Below are 27,553 nucleotides of genomic sequence, written 5' to 3' on the forward strand. Positions count from 1 at the left end.
TAACCCCTCGAGATGGAGCCGATCTAGTTCAGCTAGCAGGAAACTCAAAACATTCTGGCTTCGTACAACAGATGAAGAATCCGTGTACAAGAATGAGTGGTGAGGATATTTTTCTAAGGGAAGGTTTGACAAGGCACTTGAACCTTAAGACTTGGGAATTCATGACCGAGAAACAGAAGGTCCTCAACAGCGAGGCAAGTTGTAGGAGGGAGCAGAATGAGAAATTCAGCTCAAAATAGTGTACCTATTTCTGTTCAAACGTTTCCCTGTAACATGCTGTCTTGATGTCACATCCACAAGGGAGTGACTTAGGGCCGCTTCACCAAGCATCGTCACCTACATGCTGAGAGGTGACATGAGAGAGGTGAGCAATAACTCACCCGAATTGCAAAGAATGTGAAAAGCCGGTTCGGTTTGCCGTCTTTGGAGCCGTGCAAGTTCTTACATGTTCTGCTATCCTGGAAGCGTTTTGCCCGCGGTCCGTGTATCTCCTCCTGTTCCCGAGCTGTCTTACTTTGGGCCAGTGAAACAGCACAGAGAGTGGAAAATCCCCTTGTTTATGCGGAGAACTCTGATGCTTTTCTGCGTGAAGTTCTTTGGGAAGACTCTGTTGCTTACTCGTTCTGTATGGCTGCGTAGCTATTATCTCTGGGGGGGAAAAAAACAAAGGCACTGCTTTGTTTGTAGCCTCCTGGAATTTTTAGCCACTAAATTTGAAAAGATAGTACCTTGATGGGAAACAGCCAGAGAGCTTGAATCTGGCACATATTTAAACTACAGGAAGTTTAAACCTGGTGCTGCTCAGTGCAATAAAGTTTATCTTGGTATGGAGCAGCCATTTGTCTTTTGTCCTTGCATCTTGTTCCTCTTTGAGAGAGCCAGTTTGGTTAGGAGTGCAGACTTCTAATCTGGCATGCTGGGTTCAATTCTGCACTCCTCCACATGAAGCCAGCTGGGTGACCTTGGGCTCATCACAGCACTGATAAAAATGTTCTGACCGGGCAGTGATACCAGGGCTCTCTCAGCCTCCCCTACCTCACAGGGTGTCTGTTGTGGAGAGAGGAAAGGGAAGGTGATTGTAAGCCGCTTTGAGCCTCCTTCGGGTAGAGAAAAGCAGCATATAAGAACCAACTCTTCTTCTGAAGAAGAAGAAACCTTGAAGTAGCTTGGGCTTGGTTTCCATTAGACCCAAGCCCCACTGTCTTTCCACAAAATTGTAGCGTTCCATACCTCCAGTCAGGCAGAATTGGGTCACCTAGGTTTTTACTTTGGTGGTGGGCGACTCCTTTAAAAACCATCAACCAGCCCTGTTTCCCTTTGACTCAACTAATTGTAATAGTTATTGGCCAGATTCCAATCTCTCCTTTTTGGATCTAGACACTTAAGTGGGTGGTGGCAGTTCATTTCCAGGTGATATTGGATGACACAGATGCATGACGCAAGAGCCAGCATGGTGTGGTGGTAAAGAGCAGCAGTTTCTAATCTGGGGAGCTGGGTTTGATTCCCTGCTCCTCCACATGCAGCCAGCTGGGTGACTTTGGGCTCATCACTGCCCTGATAGTGCTGATCTGACTGAGCAGTCCCGTCAGAATCTCTCTTAGCTTCACCTTCCTTACAGAGTGTCTGTTGTGGGGAGAGGAAGGGAAGGCAATTGCCAGCCATTTTGAGACTCCTTTGGGTAGAGAAAAGCAAATATAGAAACCAACTCTTCGTCTTCATCTTCTTCTTCTTTCTTCTTCGTCTTCGTCTTCGTTGCCGCCGCCGCCGCTGTCGTCATTTTAATATCATTTCTAGCCATTTCCCCAACACCCTGATGGGTAGAGCATTATACCTATACCAAGAAAGTGATTATAAAAATGGGGTCCAGTCCTGCTGCTTTTCCTGAATCTCTTAGTGCTTTTCATCACAATAACCAGGATGCCATTCCACACCACTTGGCAAGATTCTGGGGAAGTTAGAGTTTAGGACAGGACGAGTGCTATGGTATTTCACAAGGGCCTATTTTGCTCCCTAGGCTGTTTAATGTTTACACAAGACACTCCAGAGTCTCAGATCTGGAGCAAAGTACCATCTGTATGCTGAAGTCACTATGTGTCATTTCTCCTCTTTGTCCATATCATAAGTGGTGGTAAAAATGCCAGAGAGAGGCCTGGAGCCCAACTGGGTTGGACCACGGGCTTGGAAAGCAGGTTGCAAGCATTTAAACAAAATGCAGGCCAGGTAAGATGTAAGCTGTCTTGACAGGTAGTTCAGTGGTGCCAGGAAGAGGTGTTAAGCCAGAGAGGTTTTAAGTCCCCTTGCAGATCAGTATGGCAGAATGTGTGTGTGTTCTGCCGTCAAATCACTCCCAACTTATGGTGACCCTACGAATGAACAACTTCTAAATATGTCCTATCATTGCCTTGCCCAGGTCTTTTCTGACTGAGGCCAATAGATTCCTTTATAGAGTCAACCCATGTCCTGTTGGGTCTTCCACTTTTCCTGCTGCCTTGCACTTTTCCTAACATGACTGTCTTTCCCTGTGACTCCTGCCTTCTCAAAATGTGACCGAAATAAACCTCACTGTAGTCATTTTAGCTTCAAGGGAGAGTTCAGGCTTCATTTGATCTAGAATCCACTGTTTGATCCAGCCCTTATTCTGGAATTTCAGAAATGTTTGTAGCACAGGATCATTTCTTCAAGAGCTGCCCCTTCTGGACATGTTTATCTGAAACCTGTCATCTAGCACTTTCTGAGATCAAGAAGGGTCTTGGAGAAGGGTCTGTTCATTGGGGATGGGGATACTTATGGGGCACCTTCCCCTAGCACATTTATGAGGCCTTTTGTCAAATTTTGACAGTGGTGCTGTGAGCTACCTGTAGCCCTTTTTTGTTGGGAAATACCTAACCATTGTGGTACATACTCATCATATCTAGCTTAGGTTACTACAGTGTGGTGTAAGTGGGGCTGCCCTTGAAGACTGCCCCCAAAGCACAGTTGGTACAGAATGTTGACTGGAGTGAGTTATACGGACCAAAAACTCAAGTCTTGTTCCATCTACAATGGCTCTCAGTTTGCTTCTGAACCTAATGCAAGGTGCTGGTAGTTTGACATCACCGTACTTTAAGGCAGCCAGTCCCAACTTTTTTACCATTGAGAAACCCCTGAAACATTCTCCAGGCTTCGAAAGCCCCTAGAAATGGTTTGATTGTGCAGAACATGGTTGGGAAGCAGAGCTGTGGACACACCCAACAGGGGCCCCTCCCCACCCCTCCAGGCCCATCGTTGGCCATTTTAGGGAGGGGTGGGTCAACAGGACCATAAATGGTTATATCAAATGTTTAACATATATTAATTAATTAATTAAACTAAAAATTTGGGAAACCCTTCCAGGGCTGTTAAGAAACCCCAGGGTATCATGAAAGCTTGCATTAAGGACTGTCTACTCCTATATGAACCTACCTATCAACTCTGGTATTCTTTGGAGGCTTTGCTTCAGGCATCCCCACCATCTGAGGTGAGATGGGTGGTAACTCAAGAAAAAGCCGTCTTGGTTGTGGCGTAAAAACTTCGGAACTCCCTCCCTGAGGAGATTCGCCTGTCTCATATCGTTGTCTTCTACCAACGGATGAAAACTTTTTTTGTTTTGTTTGACGTTCCTGCACTAATTCTTATTGGCTCTCATTCCTGTGTGTTTTTGTACCTTCTTTGATTGTTTTAAAAGTTTTTAATATATCTTTGTGCTTTAACGTTCGAATGGTTCGAATGGTTTTTTGTTCACTGCCTATGTGGGTGGGAAAAGCAGCGCATAGAAATGTTTTAAACAAAATGTAACGGTTCCCCAGAGCTTCCAGGGCTGGGCAGGCTAAATAAATATAAACAGATTCTCACTGTGTACCGTATTTGCCGGCATATAAGACGACTGGGCGTATAAGACGACCCCCCAACATTTCCACTCAAAATATAGAGTTTGTTACATTACATTACAGTACTATGGGCCACTATGGGCAGCTATGTCTATCCCAACTGAAGTGCACCTGACGTATAGGATGACCCCCCCACTTGGAGGCATGTTTTTCAGGGGGGGAAAGTAGTCTTATACACCAGCAAATACTGTAATTGTCAGGAACGCAGCAGATCCACACTAGGGTTTTGTGTTTTTTTTAAACCTAAAACTGTATTACAAATAGGATCTTGAGCCTTTTTGGAACTGGGATGCTTTCAAGTGAACAAAATATCTATTTTAATTTGAAACAAGAACTTCCTCTTCTGGCAGGTGACGCCTGGCAAAACTGTGTTCTCTCCCGCTTATGTACCTGGAGCTTTGACAGTCTTTGCCATCCATGTTCCACTATGTGCCAAACGGATGGAGGTTGGAGCGTTCATGAGGCAGAAACACATTAGCCTCTTCCCACCCCAAAGCGTTTCCAAAGGCTGGAAGATTTGGCTGTTACTGGAAAGAGGTCTTGCTCCGTAGAAGCAGTGATTTAACCAGCCTTCCTCACCAGTCTGCTGTGTGGTCCAAAAGGAACAATTTGCCTCCTCGTCACAAAAGCAGCCAGCCAATGTAGCTGTGAAACGATTTGCTTCTTAGGGATGTTCAGTTTGTAACCGACAGGTATTTTCTCTCTCTCTTTGTCTAGGCTGTTCAGTTTGACCTTGAAAAAGCTCATCATGCTGAAAGAGATGGACAAGGATCTGAACTCGGTGGTGATTGCAGTAAAACTTCAGGTAGGTATATCGAAGGAGCAAGGAGGTTTCAAAGTATACATGGGCATCTGACAAATACTAGGTTTGCCCACCCTTACACCTTTTGGGGGTTCAACACCCCCTTATAGAATCATAGAGTTGGATGGGATCTCTAGGGTCATCTAGTCCAACCAGCTGCACAATGCAGGAAATGGACACAAGAGCCAAACATCTATACAGTCCCTTCTGTTTACCAGAACACCACCGTTGACGGGGATTTGTAAATCTGAATGTTAGAGCTAGGGTTGCTAGCCTCCAGGTGAGGCTTGGGGATCTCCCATAATTACAACTGATTTCCAGACTTCAGAGATTAGTTCCCTTGCAGAAAATAGCTTTGGAGGCTGGGCATTGTGCCCTAGTGAGGTCCCTCCCCAAACACCGTCCTCTATGGTCTTCATCTCCAAAGCTCCAGGATTTTCCCAGGCCAGAGTTGGCATCCCTGGGTAGTAGTAGGAGAGTTGGTTCTTCTATGCCTCTTTTCTCTACCAGAAGGTGTCTCAAAGCGGCTTACAGTCGCCTTCCCTTTCCTCTCCCCACCACAGACACCCTGTGAGGTGGGTGAGGCTGAGAGAGCCCTGAGATTACTGAAGAAGAAGAGTTGATTCTTATAGGTCGCTTTTCTCTTCCCGAAGGAGTCTCAAAGTCGCTTAAGGTCGCCTTCCCTTTCCTCTCCCCACAACAGACACCCTGGTGGGTGAGGCTGAGAGAACCCTGATATCACTGCTCGGTCAGAACAGCTTTATCAGTGCTTTATCAGCGCTCAAGGTCACTCAGCTGGCTGCACATGGGGGACTGCGGACTCAAACCTGACTCACTAGATTCGAAGTCCACACTCCTAACCATTACACCAAGCTGGCTTTCAATAACAGTTAATTACAGACCAACTGGAGCACCTCCAGAGGACCATGTGGTGCTTGTACTCCCCCCCCCAATCATATTTACCTAAATCCTTTGAAAATCGATGCCCAAATGTAAGAAACATGTCGCCTGTCAGTGCTACCATGACTTGTGCTCCAGTAGACACTTTCCTTTAGCGAGCCTTGAAAACTACCAACAAAATGTCTCTTGCTCTGTGTGATTTCCAGGGTTCAAAGAGGATCCTGAGGTCCAATGAGATTGTCTTGCCTGTCAGCGGACTTGTGGAAACAGAGCTTCAGCTGACCTTCTCGTTGCAGGTAAATAAAGTTCAGCTGATCAGTAGAATATTGGTCTTTGCGGAACGCTGTGGTTTTCCGCAGGGAGCTTCACAAAACACAAATCTAGGAGCTTTTTTCAGATCGGTTGTTCTGGCATTGAACAATCAATCGTCCTGTGTGTGTGTGTGTGTACAGACAAACACACACACACAATCTGGAGGCCTGCAGTTTGACTACCCTTCGTTCAGGTCCTCCCATACCTGGAAGAGTGTCCCTTTTTTCTCCCACAATAATCTCAGGCTGCATGACACATAAAAAAACCAGCCAACAAGCTCTTGTGCTTCAGTTTTCCCCGGGAAGCGGCTTAATAACTGTAAAGTGCTTGGGGATTTTTGAGGGGAAATGGCGGTAGAATTCACAGGTTTATGCCCCTGCTGTCCTTTTTCCTAGGAAGCATTGCCACATGCTGCCTGCTGGGACCCAAATGTAGTCATCGTTTGGATCTGGGATGCGATGTTTGTGTAACGTGTTAGAAGGCGGCTTTCCAGCTCATTTCTTCTTTCTGTCCCTTTCCCCCAGAGAGAGCATTTGATCCTTTTGCTCTGCATAAATAGCCGAGCCTGTAGAGAACTGTAAATTCTGAGCCACGTTGTTTAGTTTCCCCGCTGCTCAGGGTGTGAATTGTATTTTGTAAGTGTTTGAAATGTTTATCAAAGCTGTCTTTCTGCCCTCACTTGCAAAGCCAAGGAGGGCTTAATCTTGTGCCCTTTTTAAAAAAACCGGGTGTCTCTTCCAGAGCAGTTCTCAGTGCTTCCTACTGGACCAATCATGCGGGTGAGGAGGCAAGCTTTTGAGCTGCACAGTCATTGGGTCCATTTTGGATCTTCAGCTCTTTGGTTGAGGTTGGGTCTGTTAAGATCAATGGATCCCCTCAGGCTACACCATTCCATCTGATGAACTCCTTCATGGACAGCTGTGGGGAGGCTGGAGGATTTTTCTTTCTACCATCTTGTGTTTGTGATTTTTTAAATAGTTTTAGGGTTTTAATAAAGAGCCTCTTGTGGCGCAGATTGGTAAACCACCCCATATTGATTCTGCCATGAAAATGCAAGAGGGCGTCACCCCAAGGGTCAGACATAACTCGGTGCTTGCACAGGGGATACCTTTACCTTTAGGGTTTTAATGGGGTTTTATGGGCCATGGGATGGAGACGGCTTTGGTCACCCTGATGGACAATCTCTGATGCCATTTAGATCGAGGCAGGTTGACACCGCTCATGATGTTAGATCTCACAGCAGTGTCCAACCTGGTAGACCACAAGCTTCTTGCTCACCGCCTCACTGATGCCGGATCTCCTTCCTCCAGGGTTCCGGACAGAGGGCTGCAATGGTGGATAAACAATTGCATCACTGCCAATTCCCATGTGGAATTCCATGGGTTTTGTCCCCTATTTTATTTAACATCTTTATGTGCCCTCTTGCTCAACGGGTCTGGGGATTTGGGCTTGGGTGTCATCGATATGCTGCCTAGAAGCGTTGACTGTTTGGGTTAAGCAGAGTTGCCTGAAACTCATCCCCTCCAAGATGCAGGTCCTGTGGCTGGAGACGAAAGGACCAGGAGTGGAAGTATGCTTGCCCTGCCTAGTCAGTGTGCAGCTGACAGTTGAATCTGCTAGGAATTTGGGTGTGATCTTTGATGTCTCCCTGCCTATGGAGGCTCAGGTCACTAGAGTATTCTCTGTTTGCATTCTTCAACTTCTGTCAAGTTAAGCTACTAGCACCTTACCTGGTCCTGTATCATCTAGCCACAGTGATACATGCAACAGTCACCCCCAGGCTACACCACTGTAACTTGCTTTACATGGGCCTGCCCTTGACCTGGAAACAGCAACTGATCCAGAATGCAGTGGCATGGGTCCTCACTAGGACAACTTGGAGGGCCCATATCTGGTCTGTTATCAGGTAACTGCAGTGGCTCCCAGTTGAACTGCAGAACAGGTTCAAGGTTTTGTTATTGACCTTAAAGGTCTTTTGCGGTCGGCACCTGGAGGACCTGAGGGACTGCCTGACGATGCCCCCTGAAGAATACTCCACTTCATGAATACAAACAGGTCAATAATTCCAGGCCCTGGAGACATACATCTGGCCTCAACCAAGGCCAGGGCCTTTTCAGTCCTGGCCCCGACCTGGTGGAATGAGCTCCCAGAAGAGCTGTGGATCCTGCAGGAGCTCTCACAGTTCCAAAGGGCCTGCAAAATTGAGCTCTTCTGCCAGGCATTTGGTTGGGGCCAATGAGTGACAGCAACATCAGGGAACGGGCCCTCCTCTGAAAATTCTCCACATGAGTGTGAGATTGAGATTACAATAAGTCAAAGTAACGGTTTAATCGGTCAACGTAAAAACAAGTTGTACTCTGTGATTGTTGATTAACGTAATGTTTTGAATGTACTTTATTCTTTTAACTGCTATGGAACTTTAATTGTTGTGAACTGCCCTGAGCTGGCAGTGTTGGGAGGGCACTATCGAAATCTCAGTAACAAATAATAAATAAACCTGGACTGCTCCTTATTTTGCATTCTGCTTCTGTTGGGCTTGTCTTGCAGTATCCCCACTTCCTGAAGCGAGATGCGAACAAGCTGCAGATCATGCTGCAGCGAAGGAAACGGTACAAAAACCGGACCATTTTGGGCTACAAAACTCTGGCAGTTGGCCTTATCAACATGGCTGAGGTAAGGCAAGAAGATGTTAAATCTCTGAAAAATGTAGAGTCAGCGATGGTCACATTTCCATGTGTCCATTGAGAATCTCTGTGGGAAGCATTGAGGGCATGGATTCTGAAGCATTAAGCATTTCCAAAGGGCCTCTCTCATACTCTCATACAAACTCTCATACTCCATCTGTGATGATGCAAGAACCACCTCAGGGGAGGGTAAATTTTGGATTAAATTTTGTCCATTCTCTTGGTTCCTGGAATCCTGAGAAATCAAACAAAGGTGGCAGAATGTCTTCCCAGTTTGCACCAGCTGACACTCTCAAGGGCCAGTTAAACCACCTGGGAATGTTTTTAAGGTATATGTTTTAGCTGTTCCCTGCTTCCGACCTTGGCTTGTCATAGGGCCTACTTTTAGCAGTGATGACCGGGATAATGTTGGATCTCCTTTGGAGAAACTTTGTCTCCCATCACGTGGGAGCGGGGAGAGGGCTTGTTCAGTCCCTGGCAGCCAGGTGAAGGCAGCATTCGACCAGGTGAAGGCTGAGGATAGGCTGGGAATTCTTCCATCAAGCAGCACTCAACACGACTGTGAAGGCTCAAGGGGGTGGCAGGTTAGAGTGGATGAGTGATAGGATTGTGAGTGTCCTGCATAGTGCAGGGGGTTGGACTAGATGACCCATGAGGTCCCTTCCATGATTCTATGACTGCTCTTGATACTTTCAGGTCTTCTGTATATTGAATTTTTGCCAATTTATTTGCTTTGGTCTTGTGCGCAGGACCCTCCCCTTATTTCATGCTTGAGAATCTGCTTACATCCTTGCCCACTCTCTAACTGGCTCAGTCACCTTCAGGAAATGTAATTTGATGCTTTTTAAAAACATTTCCACCTTTTTGAACTTTATGGGTAGTGGTATGGTGTTGCCCCCAAACCAAGCTATTTCCCCTTTCCTCCAGGTTATGCAGCATCCCAGTGAAGGGGCCCTGGTTCTCGGGCTTCACAGCAATGTGAAGGATGTCTCCGTTCCTGTTGCTGAAATTAAAATCTATTCTCTATCCAGCCAGCCAATAGATCACGAAGGGCTTAAATCAAAGTTATCTGGTAAGTAGGCTTATAAGTCTTGTTAACAGGCTCCTGGCTTCTGAGCAATTATAGCAACTGATATATATTGGTGGTGTTGCAGTTCCTGGTATTAGTAGGTAAAATTAACCATGGATGGAGCACCCTGAGAGAGAGTCTCAGATGTAGCACTGTTCATATATACTGACCTTGCTGCTTAGAACTAGCTCTTGTGTTGAATTTCTGACTTCCTGGTGCGGTGGTTCTCCTGAATATGGATATTTATATTGAACTGAGGTGTTAGGGTCTTTTTTGGTGTAGTGGTTAGGAGTGCAGACTTCTAATCTGGTGAGCCTGGTTTGATTCTGCACTCCCCTGCATGCAGCCAGCTGGGTGACCTTGGGCTAGTCACAGCACTGATAAAGCATTTCTGACCAAGCAGTAATATCAGGGCTCTCTCAGCCTCACCTCCCTCACAGGGTGTCTGTTATGGGTAGAGGAAAGGGAAGGCCATTGTCAGCCACTTTGAGCCTCCTTCGGGTAGAGAAAAGCAGCATATAAGAACCAACTCTTTTTCGTAGACCAAGGGACACTATCTCGGTTCCAGATTCTAGACAGATCCTAAAGACCAACAAATTGATTGTCATTGTTTTCACCACAAGTGACGTGTCATAGGCTCTGTACTGGAGCAGGGGCACTATGTTTTGTATGGCGTCTTGTACTGTTTTGGCACTGGGCAAATGGTAGTCGGAGATGGGATGGGGAGGATGAGCACATGGCCTCTCTTCCAACAGGGTTCTCTGCATTCCTGCATGACTACAATTCCCATGGTTCTAAAAGGTCTTACTTAATGTTCGTTCAATTTGTATAGAAGATGAAGAAGAGTTGGTTCTTATGTGCTGCTTTTCTCTACCCGGAGGAGTCTCAAAGCAGCTTACATTCGCCTTCCCTTTCCTCTCCCCACAACAGACACCCTGTGAGGGAGGTGAGGCTGAGAGAGCCCTGATATTATTGCTCGGTCAGAACAGCTTTATCAGGACTGAGACCAGCCCAAGGTCACCCAGCTGGCTGCATGTGGAGGAGGAGCAGGGAATCAAACCCGGCTTGCCAGATTAGAAGTCCACGTTCCTAACCACTACACCAAATTCGGTTGGGGGCATTCAGGAGTACAGTGACACTTGGGTATCTTCCTGGCCAATGTGTCTTTTTGTTGGGTGCCTTCCCGTTGGCAGGGCTGCTTTACGTACTTGCAGGAGGCTCGGGGGTCTGTCCCTGGCCTTTCCAGTTAAAGGAATATCTGGTAGCAGTGCTTGGGCAGATCCTTGCTTTAAAAATGATGATGATGATGATGTCCCCCAGGCTGACTTTTTATGCAGCCGCCCCTTATGTTCTTGGTATGGATGCACAAGGGTGCATTTGTGGGTTAGAAAATACAGGAAATCTCTGTGTGTGTGTGTGGGGGGGGGGGGGAAAGGGCCAGCACTTCCCATTTAATTGCAGCCCGACAGGGGCTGTATTTAGCCTACCGCCTCCTAAAGAATCTCACCAGATGCACGGTGAAGCAAAAGAGAGAGGCTCTGGGCTGCTCCTTGGCAACCTCCGGGGATGTTCGGTCGCTCGTCTTAACACGCTTCATTTGCAGGCGAGCGACCTTAATGCCTCCCGGAGCCTTGTTCAGCACTGTCCACTCTTTGCCGTGCCTTGTTTTGACAATCCCGCTTAATTCCTTCAAACATGCCTATATTTAGCCTCCCGTCTTGGAATTCTCCGCTTTACAATACTCTCTCCCGGGCGGCTGCCTAGGCAATAAATCTGGTTGCTAGGGAAACCGATGGAGATGCAGGCTGGGTGCTGGATTTATCCTGATATTTGGGTTTATGACCAGCAGTGCTGCGAGTGACCGGACGCAAGAGTAGGAGCCGGGAACCGAGATGAAGTCATCGCTCTCGGCTCTAGCGCTCCTGCTCTGAATGTCAAGGAACCTGTGTGGCGTTCCGCATCCTCAATCACTTTAGGTTTGGCATTTTTAAGGTAGCGAGTCTCTGCTTTAAGCAATCGGTGAATCTGTTCTGCAGTTCGTAGCATGAGTCTGTACAGAATTTTGTGTATTCGTGGTGTATCCTGCCCTTTTTCAAAGGCTGAACCTCAGAGTCTTGCACAGGGTCTCCCCATTTGCTTTATGGCCGAGCAGGGATTTTTAACATATCGCTTGCCTTTATACTCGGTCGGACTGTTGGTCCATCTAATATTAGCTGTTGGGACTGGCAGGCAATTCCCTGCATCTTAAACTAGGGATGCTGAGATTGAACAGGGCATTTTCTGCATCACTAGCACGTGCTCTGCCACTGAATCCAGATCTTCCTCTCTTCCTTCCAACCTGGTCTAAATCCAGCGATTTGTTCCCTATGCTGGACGGCAGTGGTCCCCAGCCTTTTTATCGCTGGGGACCACTCACCGGGGATCACTCAATGTCTTTTACTGAGGCCCGGTGGGGAGGGGGGTAGTTTACTCCTCTACTCTCAACCACTGCCCTGACGCTCTCTGATCGCTATGGTCATGTTTAAACATCCCTTCAAAATAAGATACAGACACGCCACAACAATGAACATCAGGAACATTTTATTTTCATGGAAATTTTAACTCATGACAATGACAAATCAATGGGAACCCTGAGCTTGTTTCTCTGCAACGAGATAGTCCCATCTGGGAGTGATGGGAGACAAGGACACCCGAAGTGTGTTGTGAAGGGCCGGGGGGGATGAAGTAAAGGGCTGGGGGGGGGGAAGGCATCCTTCGGGGCCCACCTCCAATTAGTCGAAGGACCACATGTGGTCCGCGGCCCACAGGTTGGGGATCGGTACTGTCTGGGAGTTCATTTGTGGTCCCAGGGACTGGCAAGCCCTGTCTCAGGTTGATCACATTTGCGTCAAGACCTTTTTTCCCTTGCCTGTGACGCATCCCTCCTTTCCTTCCCCAAGGTCATTGGCAAACAGAAAAACGCTCCCTGAGAAACTCCGTTCACTGCTAATTTGGAAAGGGTGCCTTTGAGCCTCCTTCGAGGGCATGTTAATGTGGCTGTTAGCGCATTGTCAATCAGAGAAAACTCAGGCTCAAACCCCCATGAAGCTGTGAAGCTCACTAGGTGAAGGGAAAACGTTCATTGCTCTGAGCTCCTTGGAGGGAAGTCGGGATAGAAAAATATATTTATGTGTAAGAGCAATCTGGCCGCCCCCGTGTGAATACTGAAAGGGCCACCCACAGACAGGGCAGGGGGTATCGGCATCCTGTAGAGATCCCTCAGATGTGTAGCAAAATATGTCTTTGTAAATTAGCCAGATGGGAAACCCTCAAAATGGTTTGATGGTTTGAGGAGAATCAGCCTGTTCCAAGCCCCCTGAGAATGTGGACAATCCTGGATTTGGAGCAGTGGTGTGGGAATTCCAAATTTCACCCCTTCCCCAATTCGTTTTGAGTCCCCAGTGGTTAGGGACCAAATCCTTTGCTGACCTCAGCTCTTCCTTCTCCTATCTTTGTAGCATATCATTCTGCCTTACTAAGTCTTCCGAGATTTCAAACTCTGGCCCTGAAATCAGATTCTGAGGCCTGGCCTTCTAAATACCTCACTATAGCCGGGACAGATTTTTAAGGCCCTGCTTCCCAGAAGGTACTTGGAGAGGGGGCTAGAATTTGTAAAGCTTGATCAGTTTTTCCGAATGACTCAAAAGGGCTGTGGAGTTCCCTCCATAAAGAGAAGAAGGCTCTCCTTTTTTGGCAAGCTCACCCCCAGTTCAGACACCCAGCAGTTCTTCCCCTGAGCCCATTGTTCCAGCTCAGTGCTCCCTCTCTTAAAAAACGTTAGGCCTGAATGTCTGGGAGCCGATGCTGCAGAGGAGGACCCTATAGGGAGCTTGATGAATCTTTTGGCTGATGAGATAGGGCAGTTGTGAATCTGAAACGGTGCTGGTTTCCTTTGTAAATCCCATCCCCCAGACTGGGTGATTAACCCTCGATCTGAATGAGAGATGTCAAATTTCGACAGAGCCCAGGTCGGGCTGTGCAGGTGCAGTGGTTTTCGTGGCTATTTAAGCTGGTTGGTCAGACTTGAATTGACTGTTGGACTGCTGGAGATTAAGCCCAGACTGTATCTCACTGGGTTGCTTCCTTCCTTCCCCCGCAATGGTAGGGAAGGCCATTATTCTTCATTTACAACTCAGAATGGCTCACATCATCATATAAGATATTTGATTTGACAAGAACGAGAGTCTCTCTGAGACCGTGTGCGTGGAGACAAAAAAAAAAAAGCTGGCTTTCCTGACCAGTCGAATATGCAAAAGGAATCTTTGATATGTTTCAAGGGAACCTTTTAGAGACTCTGTATAGAACTTCCTAGAGCCTCTTGTGGTGCAGAGTGGTAAGGCAGCAGACATGCAGTCTGAAGCTCTGCCCATGAGGCTGGGAGTTCAATCCCAGCAGCCGGCTCAAGGTTGACTCAGCCTTCCATCCTTCCGAGGCCGGTAAAATGAGTACCCAGCTTGCTGGGGGGTAAAGGGTAATGACTGGGGAAGGCACTGGCAAACCACCCCGTATTGAGTCTGCCATGAAAACGCCAGAGAGCGTCACCCCAAGGGTCAGACATGATCCGGTGCTTGCACAGGGGATACCTTTACCTTTTTATAGAACTCCTAGAACCGATTCTCGTATCCTATAGCATCCTTAAACACGCAGCAAGGCTATGACTGGAATGTGATCAAGGAGGCAAATATTTTGGAGCCAACTAAGCTGCTTTTCCACAAGCTTGCTGAAGACTTGCTGCCTTCTTCTTTCTTGACTGCAAATTTGTCCCAAGAGGGAACCTTTTACAGTAAGCCTGTCTGCCTCTGGTTTAACATATAGAAGTGCAGTAACTTTTTGGCCGCAAATTGGCCATGTTGATTTCCGGTAATTGTTTTGGGCTTGCACTGTCTTACAGATCGGTCTCCTGACATTGATAACTATTCTGAGGAGGAGGAAGAGAGTTTCTCCTCTGAGCAAGAAGGTAGTGATGACCCCTTGCACGGACAGGTAAATATATCAATTCATTTCCATCTAAACATCTGGAAGAAATTCCTGACAGTCAGAGCGGTTCCTCAGGCTTCCTCGGGAGGTGGTGGGTTCTCCATCTTTGGAGATTTTTAAACAGAGGCTGGATAGCCATCTGACGGAGAGGCTGATTCTGTGAAGGCAAATGGGGGGCAGGCTATAGTGGATGAGCGATAGGGTTGTGAGTGTCCTGCATAGTGCAGGGGGTTGGACTAGATGAGCCTGGAGGCCCCTTCCAACTCTATGATTCTATGACCCTGGCATTGAGTCTTGTCTACATTCTGGGTTATCTCCTCCTCCTCTCTACAGGACCTGTTTTATGAAGAGGAAGACCTTAGGAAGGTGAAAAAGACCAGGAGGAAACTGACCTCGACGTCCGCAATTACTCGGGTGAGTGGCATCGACCGTTGACCAGCAGGACGTTTGGGGCCTGTTTCACCTCAGCGATTGAAAGAGTCTCAATGTAGCTGAGGCCCAGTGTGTGGCGATAGTCCACGGAGATGACGAGAATGACTCCCAGGGTTCGGAGCGGAGCAGATGGCTGCAATGTGTGTAAGATGCTGCTGCTGTTGCTCCTCTTGTTCATCGCGGTTTAAATGCTGCACTACTCAGAGCAGCCCTATCCTAGAAGAAGAGGAAGAGGAAGAAGAGGAAGAAGAGTTGGTTCTTATATGCCACTTTTCCCTACCCGAGGAGGTTCAAAGTGGCTTTAAGTCGCCTTCCCTTCCTCTCCCCATGACAGACACCCTGTGGGGTGGGTGAGGCTGAGAGAGCCCTGATATCACTCCTCGGTCAGAACAGTTTTATCAGAGCCGTGGTGAGCCCAAGGTCACCCAGCTGGCTGCATGTGGGGGAGTGCAGAATCGAACCCGGCATGCCAGATTCGAAATCCACACTCCTAACCACTACACCAAACTGACTCTCTTGCTAGTTGCTGCTGGCCTGCAATTCCCGCAGCACCAGGTAAATGTTTGTTGGCTCTCCTTTGACGCTGCCTGTTGCTGGCACTCCGCCAAAGATCTGCGATGGAGCAAGGCCTTACTCGATCAACCATGAAGCGTATAGAGGGCCAGTCAGCAGCTTTATTCACAGGAGGGCCAGTTCGAGGATAGGAAAGGAGTCCCGTTTCCCCATGTCCAAATCCCACGGTGCCGGCTGCCTGCAGATCTGTCGACACGCAGCTTCTAGACTTGCAGCTGTAGAGCAAGCGGGGAATTCTTAGGGGGCTGAATTTAGGACACAGCTGTCCTGCTGCCGGTCTTTTTCATCCAGCCTTGACTTCACCCTGGAATACTTTGTTTGCTGGAGACCCAATTGCTCAGCCTACCTCAGTATATGTCCGAGACCAAATAATTCTATAGGGGTATCCTGCAATTAATTAAGTAGAGTCCACCTTTCCTTAAGGTTGGTTCACTTCAGAAGAGCATCACCTTTTTCTTCAGCCTGGTTTGCTGCTATTTTGCTTCTTAACCAAAGGAAGCAGAACAGAGGTTCCAGGGGTTACTTTGAGGGGTTGGGGTTGAGGGCTAGTCACAGAACGACAACTTCCCCTCTGAATCATTGGTTGAACTTCCTCTGTACAAGATGGGCTAGATTGGGACAGCCATACCGTGGCTCTCCAGTTGCTGGCAGGGGCTCATGGGAATTGTAGTTCATTGACATCTGGAGAGCCATAGTTTGGCCACCGCTGAGCTCAGTGGAAAAGAGTGAGGGTACACAGAGAGCTGTCAGCTTCTCCCAAATCCCCTTGCTTTTGCGAGGGGTGGGGGGAGAGCTAAGCAGCCTTGATCCTTGGCCACTTCTTCACAGAAAATGATCATGTCTTCCCTGCCACACCTCTTTGAAAATGAGCCTTTAGAGCTGGGGTGGCCAAACTGTGACTCTCCAAATGTCCATGGACTACAATTCCCACAAGCCCTTGCCACCACTGGCAGGCGCTTGTGGGAATTGTAGTCCATGGAGATCTGGGGAGCGAAAGTTTGGCCACCCCTGTTTTATAGGTTTGTAAAATTGAGCATGAAGTAGGGAGAGTTGACACAGATAAAATTTTCTCCCTCTTCCACAATACTGGAATGCAGCAGCATCCAGTGCAGCTGATTTACAATTGATTCAGGAAATATTACTTTATACAGAGAGTAATAAAAATGTCAAATTTGCTGCCAGAGGATGTAGTGATGACCTCAGGAATAAACAGTTTTGAAAGGGGATTAGATAGGCTTCTCCTCCATGAATCTGTCAGTGGCTACTAGCCAGGGTGTCTGAGGAGAATCTCCACACTCAGGGGCACTAAACTCCTGAATCCCAAAGCTAGAAGGTAACATGAGGGACAGCCGCAGACTCTGTGCCCTGATGCTGGCCCTACAGAGGACCTGGTAGGCCCCTGTGTGAGGCAGGAGGCTGGATGGACCCTCCCTGGTCTGGCCCAGCAGGGCTCTCCTGATGTTCTTATGAGGGGAAGACCTCGGCCTCCCTGCCCTGTTGCTGGCCCTCCAGAGGGACTGGCTGGCCCCTGTGTGAGGCAGGAGGCTGGACTGGAGGGACCCTCCCTGGTCTGGCCCAGCAGGGCTCTCCTGTGTTCTTATGAGGGGAAGGCCTCGGCCTCCCTGCCCTGTTGCTGGCCCTGAAGAGGGACTGGCTGGCCCCTGTGTGAGGCAGGAGGCTGGACTGGAGGGACCCTCCCTGGTCTGGCCCTGCAGGGCTCTCCTGATTTTCTTATGAGTGGAAGGCCTCAGCCTCCCTGCCCTGTTGCTGGATGTCCAGAGGGACTGGCTGGCCCCTGTGTGAGGCAGGAGGCTGGACTGGAGGGACCCTCCCTGGTCTGACCCAGCAGGGCTCTCCTGTGTCCTTATGAGGGGAAGGCCTCAGCCTCCCTGCTCTCTTGCTGTCCCTCCAGGGGGACTGCCTGACTTCTGTCTGGGGCAGGATGCTAGATTGGATGGACCCCTGGTCTAACCCAGCAGGGCTCTTCTTTTATTCTTCTATTAAGCACGAACTTATCACACTGCCTTCATGAAATATGCACATTCTTCAAGCTGGACTGTTGAGAGCAGCACTTCTATTCGGTCTGCAAACTAAGCAGGGTTCCTCTGGGCCGATTATTGGAAGGGGAGGCGGGAGGGATGCGGAGGTTCTGCAGAGATGGCCATTGGCGGGCTGTGCTTCAGATCCGTTCTCCTCTCCCCCTCCCCTTCCCCCTCAGTTGGTGCTCCCTCTGTGAGCTTGCCTGGTGCTCTGTGCTTCCCCTATTCGGTTGCACATGGCATGCCCTACTGGCAAATCTGCTTCAATTGCTCCTCCCATGCACCACGACAGGGATGATAAGTCAGGAGGAAGTTTTACATTCCCGTCTGTCCGGCAAGATTTCAATTAGGCTCTTCAGCCATTGCTTAGCCTGCTTGCCTCCACGTTATTTTTGACGCACTGTACCTTGCGGGCTCCCGCTTGCGTCTGTCCTGTTCCCTCGATGCCTTTCTAACAAAGTAAATGGCGCCTCTTTTTCACAGCAGCCAAATATTAAGCAGAAGTTTGTGGCCCTGTTGAAGAGGTTCAAAGTATCAGACGAGGTAGGTATGATGACATTACCCGCTTTGATCCCGGTGAACGGGAGGCCTGCTTGTTTTGTGACACGTTGGCTTAATATATGGGCGCTGCATGACGATGATGTTTCTGTAAAGCATTGCTGGCTGTGCTGGACCTTTTATTTAGGTGGTTACGGATTATCATGTGGTGGGGCGGGCCAGAGCAGAGACGGCGGGAAGGGGAGAGACCCAAGTCACCCCTCTGTGCAGCCAGGGCTCTTGGCCCCGGAACATAAAGTTGAGGGATTATTTTGTGGCTTCAAGCGGGTAAAACATGGCCTGCCACTTTATTGCTAAGAGCGCATCCGCTCCAGTCTTCAACGAAAATGAAGCTGTGGAGTTATCAGCTGCTGGTATTTGCCAGGTGAAGCTAAGCGTGGCTGACTTAGTAACAATGAGGACATGAAGGTGGTCGCTTGGCAAACCAGACCCCGTTCTGAATGCCCCACATCTCAGCCCTGGTGTGTGGAACAGGAAAAGAAATGTCTGTCTAACCCAGGCTTTCTCAAGGCATCATGAAACCCTGGGGATTCCTGATGGCCCTGGAAGGGTTTCCGGAAGGGGGTGTGAGTCATGTAATTTTTAATGAATTTTTAAATTTGTTAAACATTGATTGGGTTATATGAACATGTGACCCCCCCCCCAATGGCCAATGATGGGCCTGGAGGGGGTAGGAAGGGGAAGAGCCCCCAGGTGGTCGTGTCGACAGCTCTGCTTCCCAACCATATTCTGAACGATCGTACCACTTTCGGGGGTTTTGCAAAGAATGTTTCAGGGGCTTCTCAACGGTAAAAAAAAAGTTGAGAAAGGCTGGCCTAGTCAGCCAAGCACACAGGCAGGAACCCGGGTGTTTGGGGAGGCCAGGGCTCTGAGCATCCTGATTGCGAAGCCTCTTTCAAACAGGTTGGCTTTGGTTTGGAGCATGTTTCCAGGGAGCAGATCCGGGAAGTGGAGGAGGACCTGGACGAGCTTTACGACAGCCTGGAGATGTACAACCCCAGCGACAGCGGCCCCGAGATGGAGGATACGGAGAGCATCCTCAGCACGCCAAAGCCGAAGCTCAAGTAAGCCCTGTGAGAGCGGCCGGCCTGGTCCCTGTGAGGCAGAGTTGGGGGGGGGGGGTCCCTCTTTGCCGTCAGAGGTAACTACAGTCAGAAACAGGCCAGCACGAGGAAGCTCCCAGGCTGGTCCCGTGCCTTAGACCAGACTTTCTCAACCAGGATTTTATATATTTTTAAAATTTGATTTATCAGGTGATATGACCATATCTATGATCATATTGATTCCCCTCCCAAAATGGCCAATGATGGGCCTGGAGGGGGCGGGAAGGGGAGGGGCACCAGGTGGACGTGTCCACAGCTCTGCTTCCCAACCATATTCTGCACAATGGTGCCACTTCTGGGGTTTCTGGAAGCCTGAAGAAAGTTTCAGGGGTTTCTCAGTGGTAAAGAAGTTGAGAAAGGCTGCCTTGGACACAAAAAGATTTTGATCCTCTGCCCTTTAGCCAGTCCGTTTTCAGGTCTTTGGGCAGCCACACTGTGGCTTTTCCCTCAATCTTTGGGGCTTGGCCAAACACACAGCTGCACTAGGGGTCCAGGTTACTGTGTTGCCGCCAGGGCAGGCCTCTGCTGAAGCAAGAGCACCCTGTGGGATGAGGAGGTTTTCCTCCGGTTCTTGAATCCTTCCATCCGCCCCTCCTCTAGCTCACCTCGGTCACCTTGACACCCCCATCAGGCTCTCAAGTTTGGCAGATTGCAAGCTCGGGTACGGGCCGACGTTTGTGCGAGATTGCGGACACAGCACAACACGGATGCAACGTTGTCCGTACTTACTTAAGAATCATGTTTTAATCCCAAGTGGCTTCCCCTCGAACCTTTTGTTTACATTCCACCCGCCCTCCAACACAGAGATCATTTGTGTGAAATCAGCAAACCCATGTCAATGCACCCAGCATTTTGGACAGTGTGAGTGGACTCGGCCGAGCCCCTGCGCGAGCAGAGTCAATCCTGCTTGTAATGCTTTGGGCTGATCCTGCGTTGAGCAGGGGGTTGGACTACATGGCCTGTATGGCCCCTTCCAACTCTATGATTCTAATGGGAAAACTCTTCTTCTGGGCTCCGTTCCAGGGAAGCGTATTCTCCTCCAGCAACGTCCTTCCACTGTAATCGCCCGCCCATCCGGGCTCTCAGCTCAGCCACCCGTCCTGCATTCCATTTCTCAAACTGTCACCCTCTTTCTGTGTGCGAAGGGAAGGGGGGCGGTGGAGGATGGAACGCATCACGCCAGCTTATCTCTGGACCTTGTTGTCCTCTCCCCGGCTAGCCTCGGTACGTTTCAGCGATTAGTTTTTAAACAGAGGCTTAATCTTTGTGGCGGGATCATGTTACAAGCGCTGGCAGTTGTGCCAAAGCCAATCACCCCGGCTTCGGGCCTGCTGAGCCACTCTGGCTTTTGTTTGTCCTACAGATAATTTGAGCCCTGCAAATCTGGCTCCTTTTCTCCCTCCCCCCTCCCAATGGGTGCTTCCAAAGCTGGCTGAAAGCTCCTTGGGCCAGCTGAAAAAGAAGGGCCCCTTTGGGAAAATGGTGGAGGAGCTTCGCTTTGGGTCAAATCAGAACTGAGAATCCATTTTGATTCTGAGGCTGTATCCTTCAGGTTACATCATCCGCTGAGTTGTGTAGCAGCAACAACAAAAATGCAAGTAAAGATTGAACAGGTGCTTTCCGCATGAGTTAGAATCATAGAAATAGAATAGAACCATAGAGTTGGAAGGGGCCCTACAGGTCATCTAGTTGGACCCCCTGCTCAATGCAGGATCAGCCTCAAGCATCCAGGATAAGGATCTGTCCAGCCACTGCTTGAAGACCCGCAGTGAGGGGGAGCTCCCCACTTCCTTAGGCAGCCTATTCTACTGCTGAACTACTCTGACTTTGGACATTTTTTCCCTGACATTTAACCAATATCGTTCTCCATGTAGTTTAAACCCATGACTGTGGGTCCTCTCCTCTGCTGCCAACAGGAACCTTTCCCTGCCCTCCTCCAAGTGATAGCCTTTAAAATCCTCCAGGAGAGCCATCCTGTCCCCGCTCAGCCTCCTCTTCTCCAGGCTGAACATTCCCAAGTCCCTCAGCCTTTCCTTACAGGGCTGGGTCCCCAGGCCCGGACCATCCTTGGGTTTTGCTTTGCCTCTGTTTCATTACAGCAGTTTCCTTTTTCCAGGAGCACTCCCCACCTAAACTATATCATATTGAAATCAGAGTCCAGTGGCACCTTTAAGACCAACAAAGATTTATTCCAGGCTTGAGCTTTCGGGTGCAAGCACTCTTCCTCAGACTTACCTATTATTTATAACTCTTATGTATATATAGGAAGCAGGCCAGTCTTCTTAATTGGGGACAATGCCTTCTGAGAGCACTGAGATCTTCACAGCAACTCCAACGGAACTTAATCAAGGGCAGGGCTGGCAGTCATGATCGGAAGAGTCATGAATCAGTTTGCCTCCAGGCAGTAACTGGCAAACCCTTGGAATTACAGCACCTGGAATTACAGGTGAAAAGGGTAGCTTTGGAGGGTAGTATGAGGTCAGTAAAATGTACCCAGCTTGCTGCTGGGGGGTAAACGGTAATGACTGGGGAAGGCACTGGCAAACCACCCCGTATTGAGTCTGCCATGAAAACGCTGGAGGGCATCACCCCAAGGGTCGGACATGACCCGATGCTTGCACAGGGGATACCTTTACCTTTACTTATCTATGGCAGGGATTCCCAACCAAGGTCCCTGCAGTATTCGGATGGCCACTGGCTTCATTAGACTTCACTGAAGCCCGCTTCCCTTGTTGCTCTGCAGGCCTCGTCCCTTTCTCCACAGTGGAAACAGTCAATGATCAGTTGATGGATTGGCTGGCTCTCACATCTAACTTCTACGCCCACTTCTCTGAAGGGGCTTGGCCCCATTTCCAGGGTTTTCAGGGGTCCTCTGTCATCAAAAGGTTGGAAAAGGCTGATCCATGGCAATATTTCTTGCTCTTCCTGGATCTCCAAAATCTCCAGGAATTTCCCAACTCAGAATTGGCAAGTCTAAAGGGGTATAAAAGGTAAAGGTATCCCCTGTGCAAGCACCGGGTCATGTCTGACCCTTGGGGTGACGCCCTCTAGCGTTTTCATGGCAGACTCAATACGGGGTGGTTTGCCAGTGCCTTCCCCAGTCATTACTGTTTATCATAGTATCATAGAATCATAGAGTTTGAAGGGCCATAGAGGCCATCTAGTCCAACCCCCTGCTCAATGCAGGATCAGCCCATAGCATCCTAAAGCATCCAAGAAAAGTGTGTATCCAACCTTTGCTTGAAGACTGCCAGTGAGTGGGAGCTCACCACCTCCTTAGGCAGCCTATTCCCCCCAGCAAGCTGGGTACTCATTTTACCAACCTCGGAAGGATGGGAGGCTGAGTCAACCTTGAGCCGGCTGCTGGGACTGAACTCCCAGCCTCATGGGCAGAACTTTCAGACTGCATGTCTCCTGCCTTACCACTCTGTGCCACAAGAGGCTCTCTAAAGGGGCATACAGGAGTGGGATTGTGGGCCTGATTTACCTGACTCACCTCCCCTCTGTTCCAGGACTTCCAAGTATATATTGTCCCAATTTACTTCCTTTTTGTGCCTGTTCCTTCTCTTTTGAAATACGCATCTGCCTTGGGAATTATAACTTGAACCTGAACCGAAGAGCTTGTTTGTCTCCTTTAACTTGCATGGGGAGTTCAGGGGGGCTGAAGCTTCTTGTCATATTAGTCCCACGTTGTACTTTTAACATTTCAGCTCTTTAGACGGAGCAAACAGTACTGCAGCTCTCTTGTGGTATAAAGCTGCCGATTGACAGTGGAAGACCTTGCAAGGGAGAATTGCTGCTTGGATTCCAGTTTCTTGCTCTCTCTGGTCCCCAGCGTTATTCTTTGCAGGAATTTCAGGCCCCTGTTCCCGTCCCCACCTTTGATAGCCCTTTCTCCTCTCTCAGGCCTTTCTTCGAAGGAATGTCGCAGTCCAGCTCCCAGACTGAAATTGGAAGCCTTAACAGCAAAGGGAGCCTCGGCAAGGATGCCACCAGCCCAGTAAGTAACAGCAAGGAGAGCCAGTTCCCTCGAATGAGCCAGATATATCCAGGTTTGGGGGCCAGTTGCAAACCATGCACCATCCCTGTCTCAGTCTCATTCATGTGTTTTTACTGAACTGAAGAAGAGTTGGTTTTTATATGCCACTTTTCTCTACCCGAAGGAGTCTCAATGCGGCTTCCAGTCGCCTTCCCATTCCTCTCCCCACAACAGACACCCTGTCAGGGAGGTGAGGCTGAGAGAGCCCTGATATTCCTGCTCAGTCAGAACAGCTTTCTCAGTGCTGTGGGGAGCCCAAGGCCACCCAGCTGGTTGCATGTGGGGGAGTGCAGAATCGAACCTAGCTCACCAGATTAAAGTCCACACTCCTAACCACTACACCAAACCGGCTTTTGTTTTAAAGAAATGATGGTTTCATGTTCAGTGCCTTGGGGACCCTAAACAGGTGGGATCAAAACTTTTAAAATAAATGTAATTATTCATTGTGCCATTGAGCCAGGAATGACTTCTGATTGGGTTCTCAAGGCGAGAGACGAGCAGAGGTGGTCTGCTGCAACCTTATGCTTCATAGTGACCCCAGTCCTCCCAGGCCCTCTCCCATCCAAGTCCTGAACAGGACCCATCCTGCTTAGCTCCCATGCTCTGATATACCTGGGCTATGCAGGTTGCTTCTGCCCAGCCTTAATAAAACTTGCCATCTTGTGAGGTGCCTGCAGACTCCTCTGCCCAGTTTAGCTACATCTAATTACTGCACTTGCTTGTGCGTACCAGTGTTTGAACACAAGGCGGTGTATGTTGGGTAGAACAGGCTGGGTGTAAGGACACCATAACAGTTGGCCCAGTAGCCTGTTTCAGGTCTTACGGTTCAGCATCTTGACAGTCACCAGAAGCTGTTGCTATGCCTCGCAAAATTGAAGCAATCACAGATTTACTATTGACAGCCAGGAGAAAAGATGCAAAATCTGTCAAGATTTAAAAAAACACACACACAAGGATAATGTGAAATTCAAGGTACAGTGCAGCCGATATCTGTATATACTCTTCATCACAGACAAGGAAATGGCTGAAAAGTCAAAGCAATCTCTGCCACCAGGTTTGGCTGTGAAGGAGTTGACGTGAATCATGGTTATGCCTGCAATTTAGCCCATGGATTGTAATAAAGGAATTGTAATAAAGGAATGGGTGCATGTCATAAAGCGGCTCTAGGGATTCTAGAATAGAATGAAAACTGCCAAATGCCAACTGCCAACTGCTTCACAGCTTGCAGAGAGCTGGTGTGGTGTGATGGCTAAGACTGCAGTGGCTTCAGGCTAGTCACAGTTCTCTTGGAACTCTCTCAGCCTCACTCACAACATGCCTGTTGTGGGGACAGGAGGAGTGGAGAGCCAGCGTGGGTGGTGGACTCTAATCTGCAGAATTGGATTTGATCCCTTTAATCCTCCTCCATGTGAGGCCTGCTAGATGACCTTGGGCCAGTCCCAGTTCTCTCAGGACTCTCTCAGCCCACCTGCCTCCCAACGTGCCTGTGATGGGGAGGGGAAGGGAAGGCGATTGTAATTCTCCTTCAGGTAGAGAAAAGAGAGGAATAAAAACTCTCTCTTCTTGCAGTGCAGTTTTGATCCTTGTGTTCTCACAGACTGTTGTCACCAGGCAGTAAACATTGATTATCATCTGCCTAAACAGTGTCTCTTCTAATGACTGTAAATGTGATCCTTCTGAGTCATAACTGAGCTCATTTCCTTTCCTTTCTCTTTCTCTCTGTTGCTCTTAACGTTTCCAGATGGAAGCCTCCGTTGGGGACAAAATGAAACCCGCCCGGAGCAAAAATGCCGATGACAGCCTCAACGAAGCTGACACGCTGGTAAGGCTGCTTCTGCACTTGCTGGTGGCCGACCTCCCCACCGGCAAAGTTGCCCAGTCCTTTTCTCCCACACCCTTTAATTCTGGCTGGTTCTGCAGGAAGGGAATGAACAGGATACGTTTGGAGACTCCACTGCCACTCTGGTCATCCCAGAAAAAATCAAGACGCCCATGAAGACCAGCAAGGGGGAGCTTCAGAGCATGGCGTCACCCAGGTACGACACATAAGATTGCGCCGGCTTATTACTCCGCCTAATAGTTGCAATGTATGGCTGTGAAAGTTGGACCATGAGGAAGGCCGAGCGCCAAAGAATTGAGGCTTTTGAACTCTGGTGCTGGAGAAGACTCTTGCGAGTCCCTTGGACTGCCAGGCGAACAAACCGGTCAGTCCTGGAGGAGAGCAGCCCTGACTGCTCTTTAGAAGGCCAGATCCTGAAGATGAAACTCAAATACTTTGGCCACCTCATGAGAAGGAAGGACTCCCTGGAGAAGAGCCTGATGCTGGGAGCGATCGAGGGCAAAAGAAGAAGGGGACGACAGAGAATGAGGTGGCTGGATGGAGTCACTGAAGCAGTGGGTGTGAGCTTAAATGGACTCCGGGGAATGGTAGAGGACAGGAAGGCCTGGAGAATCATTATCCAAGGGGTCACGATGGGTCGGACACGACTTCGCAGCTAACAACAACAACGTGAGCTGGTCTCCACCTTGCAATTGTTATTTTGAAATCTGCAAGAAAATGAAAAGGCCCCCTGGAAAGCAAGGTGTGCATTTGAGGCTCTTTAAATATACAGAAAATTGATCTTGTAAAAGGAGTCCCCCCCTCCCTTTCCCTTCTCCAAAATCCGTTCAAGGGCCCAATAATCTTCCAGGAATACAGAATGTTGAGAGGAGTGGAGTATCAGCTAAAGGGAAATGGGGATGGAATTAGCCTGTCAGCTGGTAGAATCTGTCAGCTGGTAGAATCGTGGAGGGGCAGGTGTCGAATATCTCCCCCCCCCCACACTACTTTTTTGTCACTCCTTCTGATAGGACAACAAACGGCCTCTGCTTCTCTGATGAAAGCAGCAAAATACCCAATGACAATGCAAAAGGCTCTGTGGGCTTGGGCTTCTCCCTGTGGAGTGGAGGACATCTGAAGAGCAGGTTTTCTTTTCCACTTTCTAGGGATGAGAAAACCTGCTCTTCAAATGTCCTCCTTATTTCAGAGGAGAAGGGTCCCTCCACGGTAAGTGAGCAATGGTCATTCCCCAAGCATGCAGAGTAACATGGCCTTTTAAATTAACAGAAAGCAAGATCAGGCCAAACTACACATTACCCGTGACATGATTTGGGGTGGGGTTCACAGCTCAGGAGTGCCACGTGGGGAGAAGTGAGGTTTCAGACCTTCCACCCATCCCGTTTTCCTAAGCCAAAAACAGCAACAGGGGATCATATTAGCCATGCTATGGGGTTCAGCTGTGCTTGGATATCTGACTCCAAAAATAATGCAGTCACAGGTAGATTCAGGTGGGCAGCCACTTGTACATGAAAGCTTATAACTTGAATAAAACCCTGTTGGTCTTAAAGGTGCCACTGGATTCATATCACAGTCACCGGTAATGTGGGGTTAGGCCCTTGAAGAAGTCCGGAAGTGGTCTGCCAAGGACTGAATATCTTTCTGGGGCCAGGGGATTTTGAGAGCAGTTGAGTCCTTTAACAAAAGACGGGTGGAATGAGGTGGCAGCCCACTCAAACCCTGAAGAGATTGCATAATTCTGAAGGGGAGAGATCTAGGGAGCGGGGTACATTTAGCTACCTCTGCCAGATGTCGCGAGAGGCAGTCTGCACATTTTCTAACCAAAATTCCAAGATGATTGCCTCTTCCACAGTTCCTCAGTGGCTCCCACTTTATTTCCTCTCCTCTAATAACAAACTTCTGATCCTGAATGTGCACAAAATATCAGCTCTTGAACGATCAAGTATATGTCATACGTTACGTCGTGGCTTGGAAGGGCGGTTCTCGGATTCACAGTAGCAGGAGGTGAAAATGCTTTTCTCCCTTTACTGTGGCTGGAACTCATTTGGACCCATCTAAGCTGTGGTCTCATCTTGGTCCAGCATTCGATGCTTTAGAAATTGTGCCTTCGTACCCTGCGTGTGAAGCATTTACCTGGCTTGAACCTAGGAACATGCACCCGAAAACCTGAGTGCCGAATCTCAGCGGAGGTGCTTCTGCTGGGAAGCTTCAGAGTGGCTTACATTCGCCTTCCCTTTCCTCTCCCCACAACAGACACCCTGTGAGGTGGGTGAGGCTGAGAGAG

The 27,553-nt window shown here is 48.9% G+C and overlaps 1 protein-coding gene and 1 pseudogene across 6 annotated transcripts in view; both read left to right on the forward strand.

Moving 5' to 3' along the window:
• Window positions 1-27,553, forward strand: part of PACS1 (phosphofurin acidic cluster sorting protein 1) — a 117,153-nt gene that overhangs the window by 55,571 nt on the left and 34,029 nt on the right. For 3 of the 6 annotated variants that reach the window (XM_077322956.1, XM_077322992.1, XM_077322987.1), the window contains exons 2-12: window positions 4,623-4,710; window positions 5,814-5,903; window positions 8,467-8,592; window positions 9,531-9,675; window positions 14,603-14,694; window positions 15,022-15,102; window positions 18,216-18,275; window positions 19,194-19,354; window positions 23,300-23,393; window positions 25,174-25,254; window positions 25,353-25,468. In XM_077322956.1, the coding sequence (XP_077179071.1) occupies window positions 4,623-4,710; window positions 5,814-5,903; window positions 8,467-8,592; window positions 9,531-9,675; window positions 14,603-14,694; window positions 15,022-15,102; window positions 18,216-18,275; window positions 19,194-19,354; window positions 23,300-23,393; window positions 25,174-25,254; window positions 25,353-25,468 (1,134 nt within the window). The remainder of the gene's footprint in view (window positions 1-4,622; window positions 4,711-5,813; window positions 5,904-8,466; window positions 8,593-9,530; window positions 9,676-14,602; window positions 14,695-15,021; window positions 15,103-18,215; window positions 18,276-19,193; window positions 19,355-23,299; window positions 23,394-25,173; window positions 25,255-25,352; window positions 25,469-27,553) is intronic. The other 3 variants (XM_077322972.1, XM_077322963.1, XM_077322982.1) reach the window with 3 other exon arrangements.
• Window positions 23,449-24,560, forward strand: LOC143830473 (large ribosomal subunit protein eL38 pseudogene; annotated as a pseudogene).

Source organism: Paroedura picta, chromosome 1 (genome assembly GCF_049243985.1).
Source record: "Paroedura picta isolate Pp20150507F chromosome 1, Ppicta_v3.0, whole genome shotgun sequence".
In the NCBI taxonomy this organism is placed as follows: Eukaryota; Metazoa; Chordata; class Lepidosauria; order Squamata; family Gekkonidae; genus Paroedura; species Paroedura picta.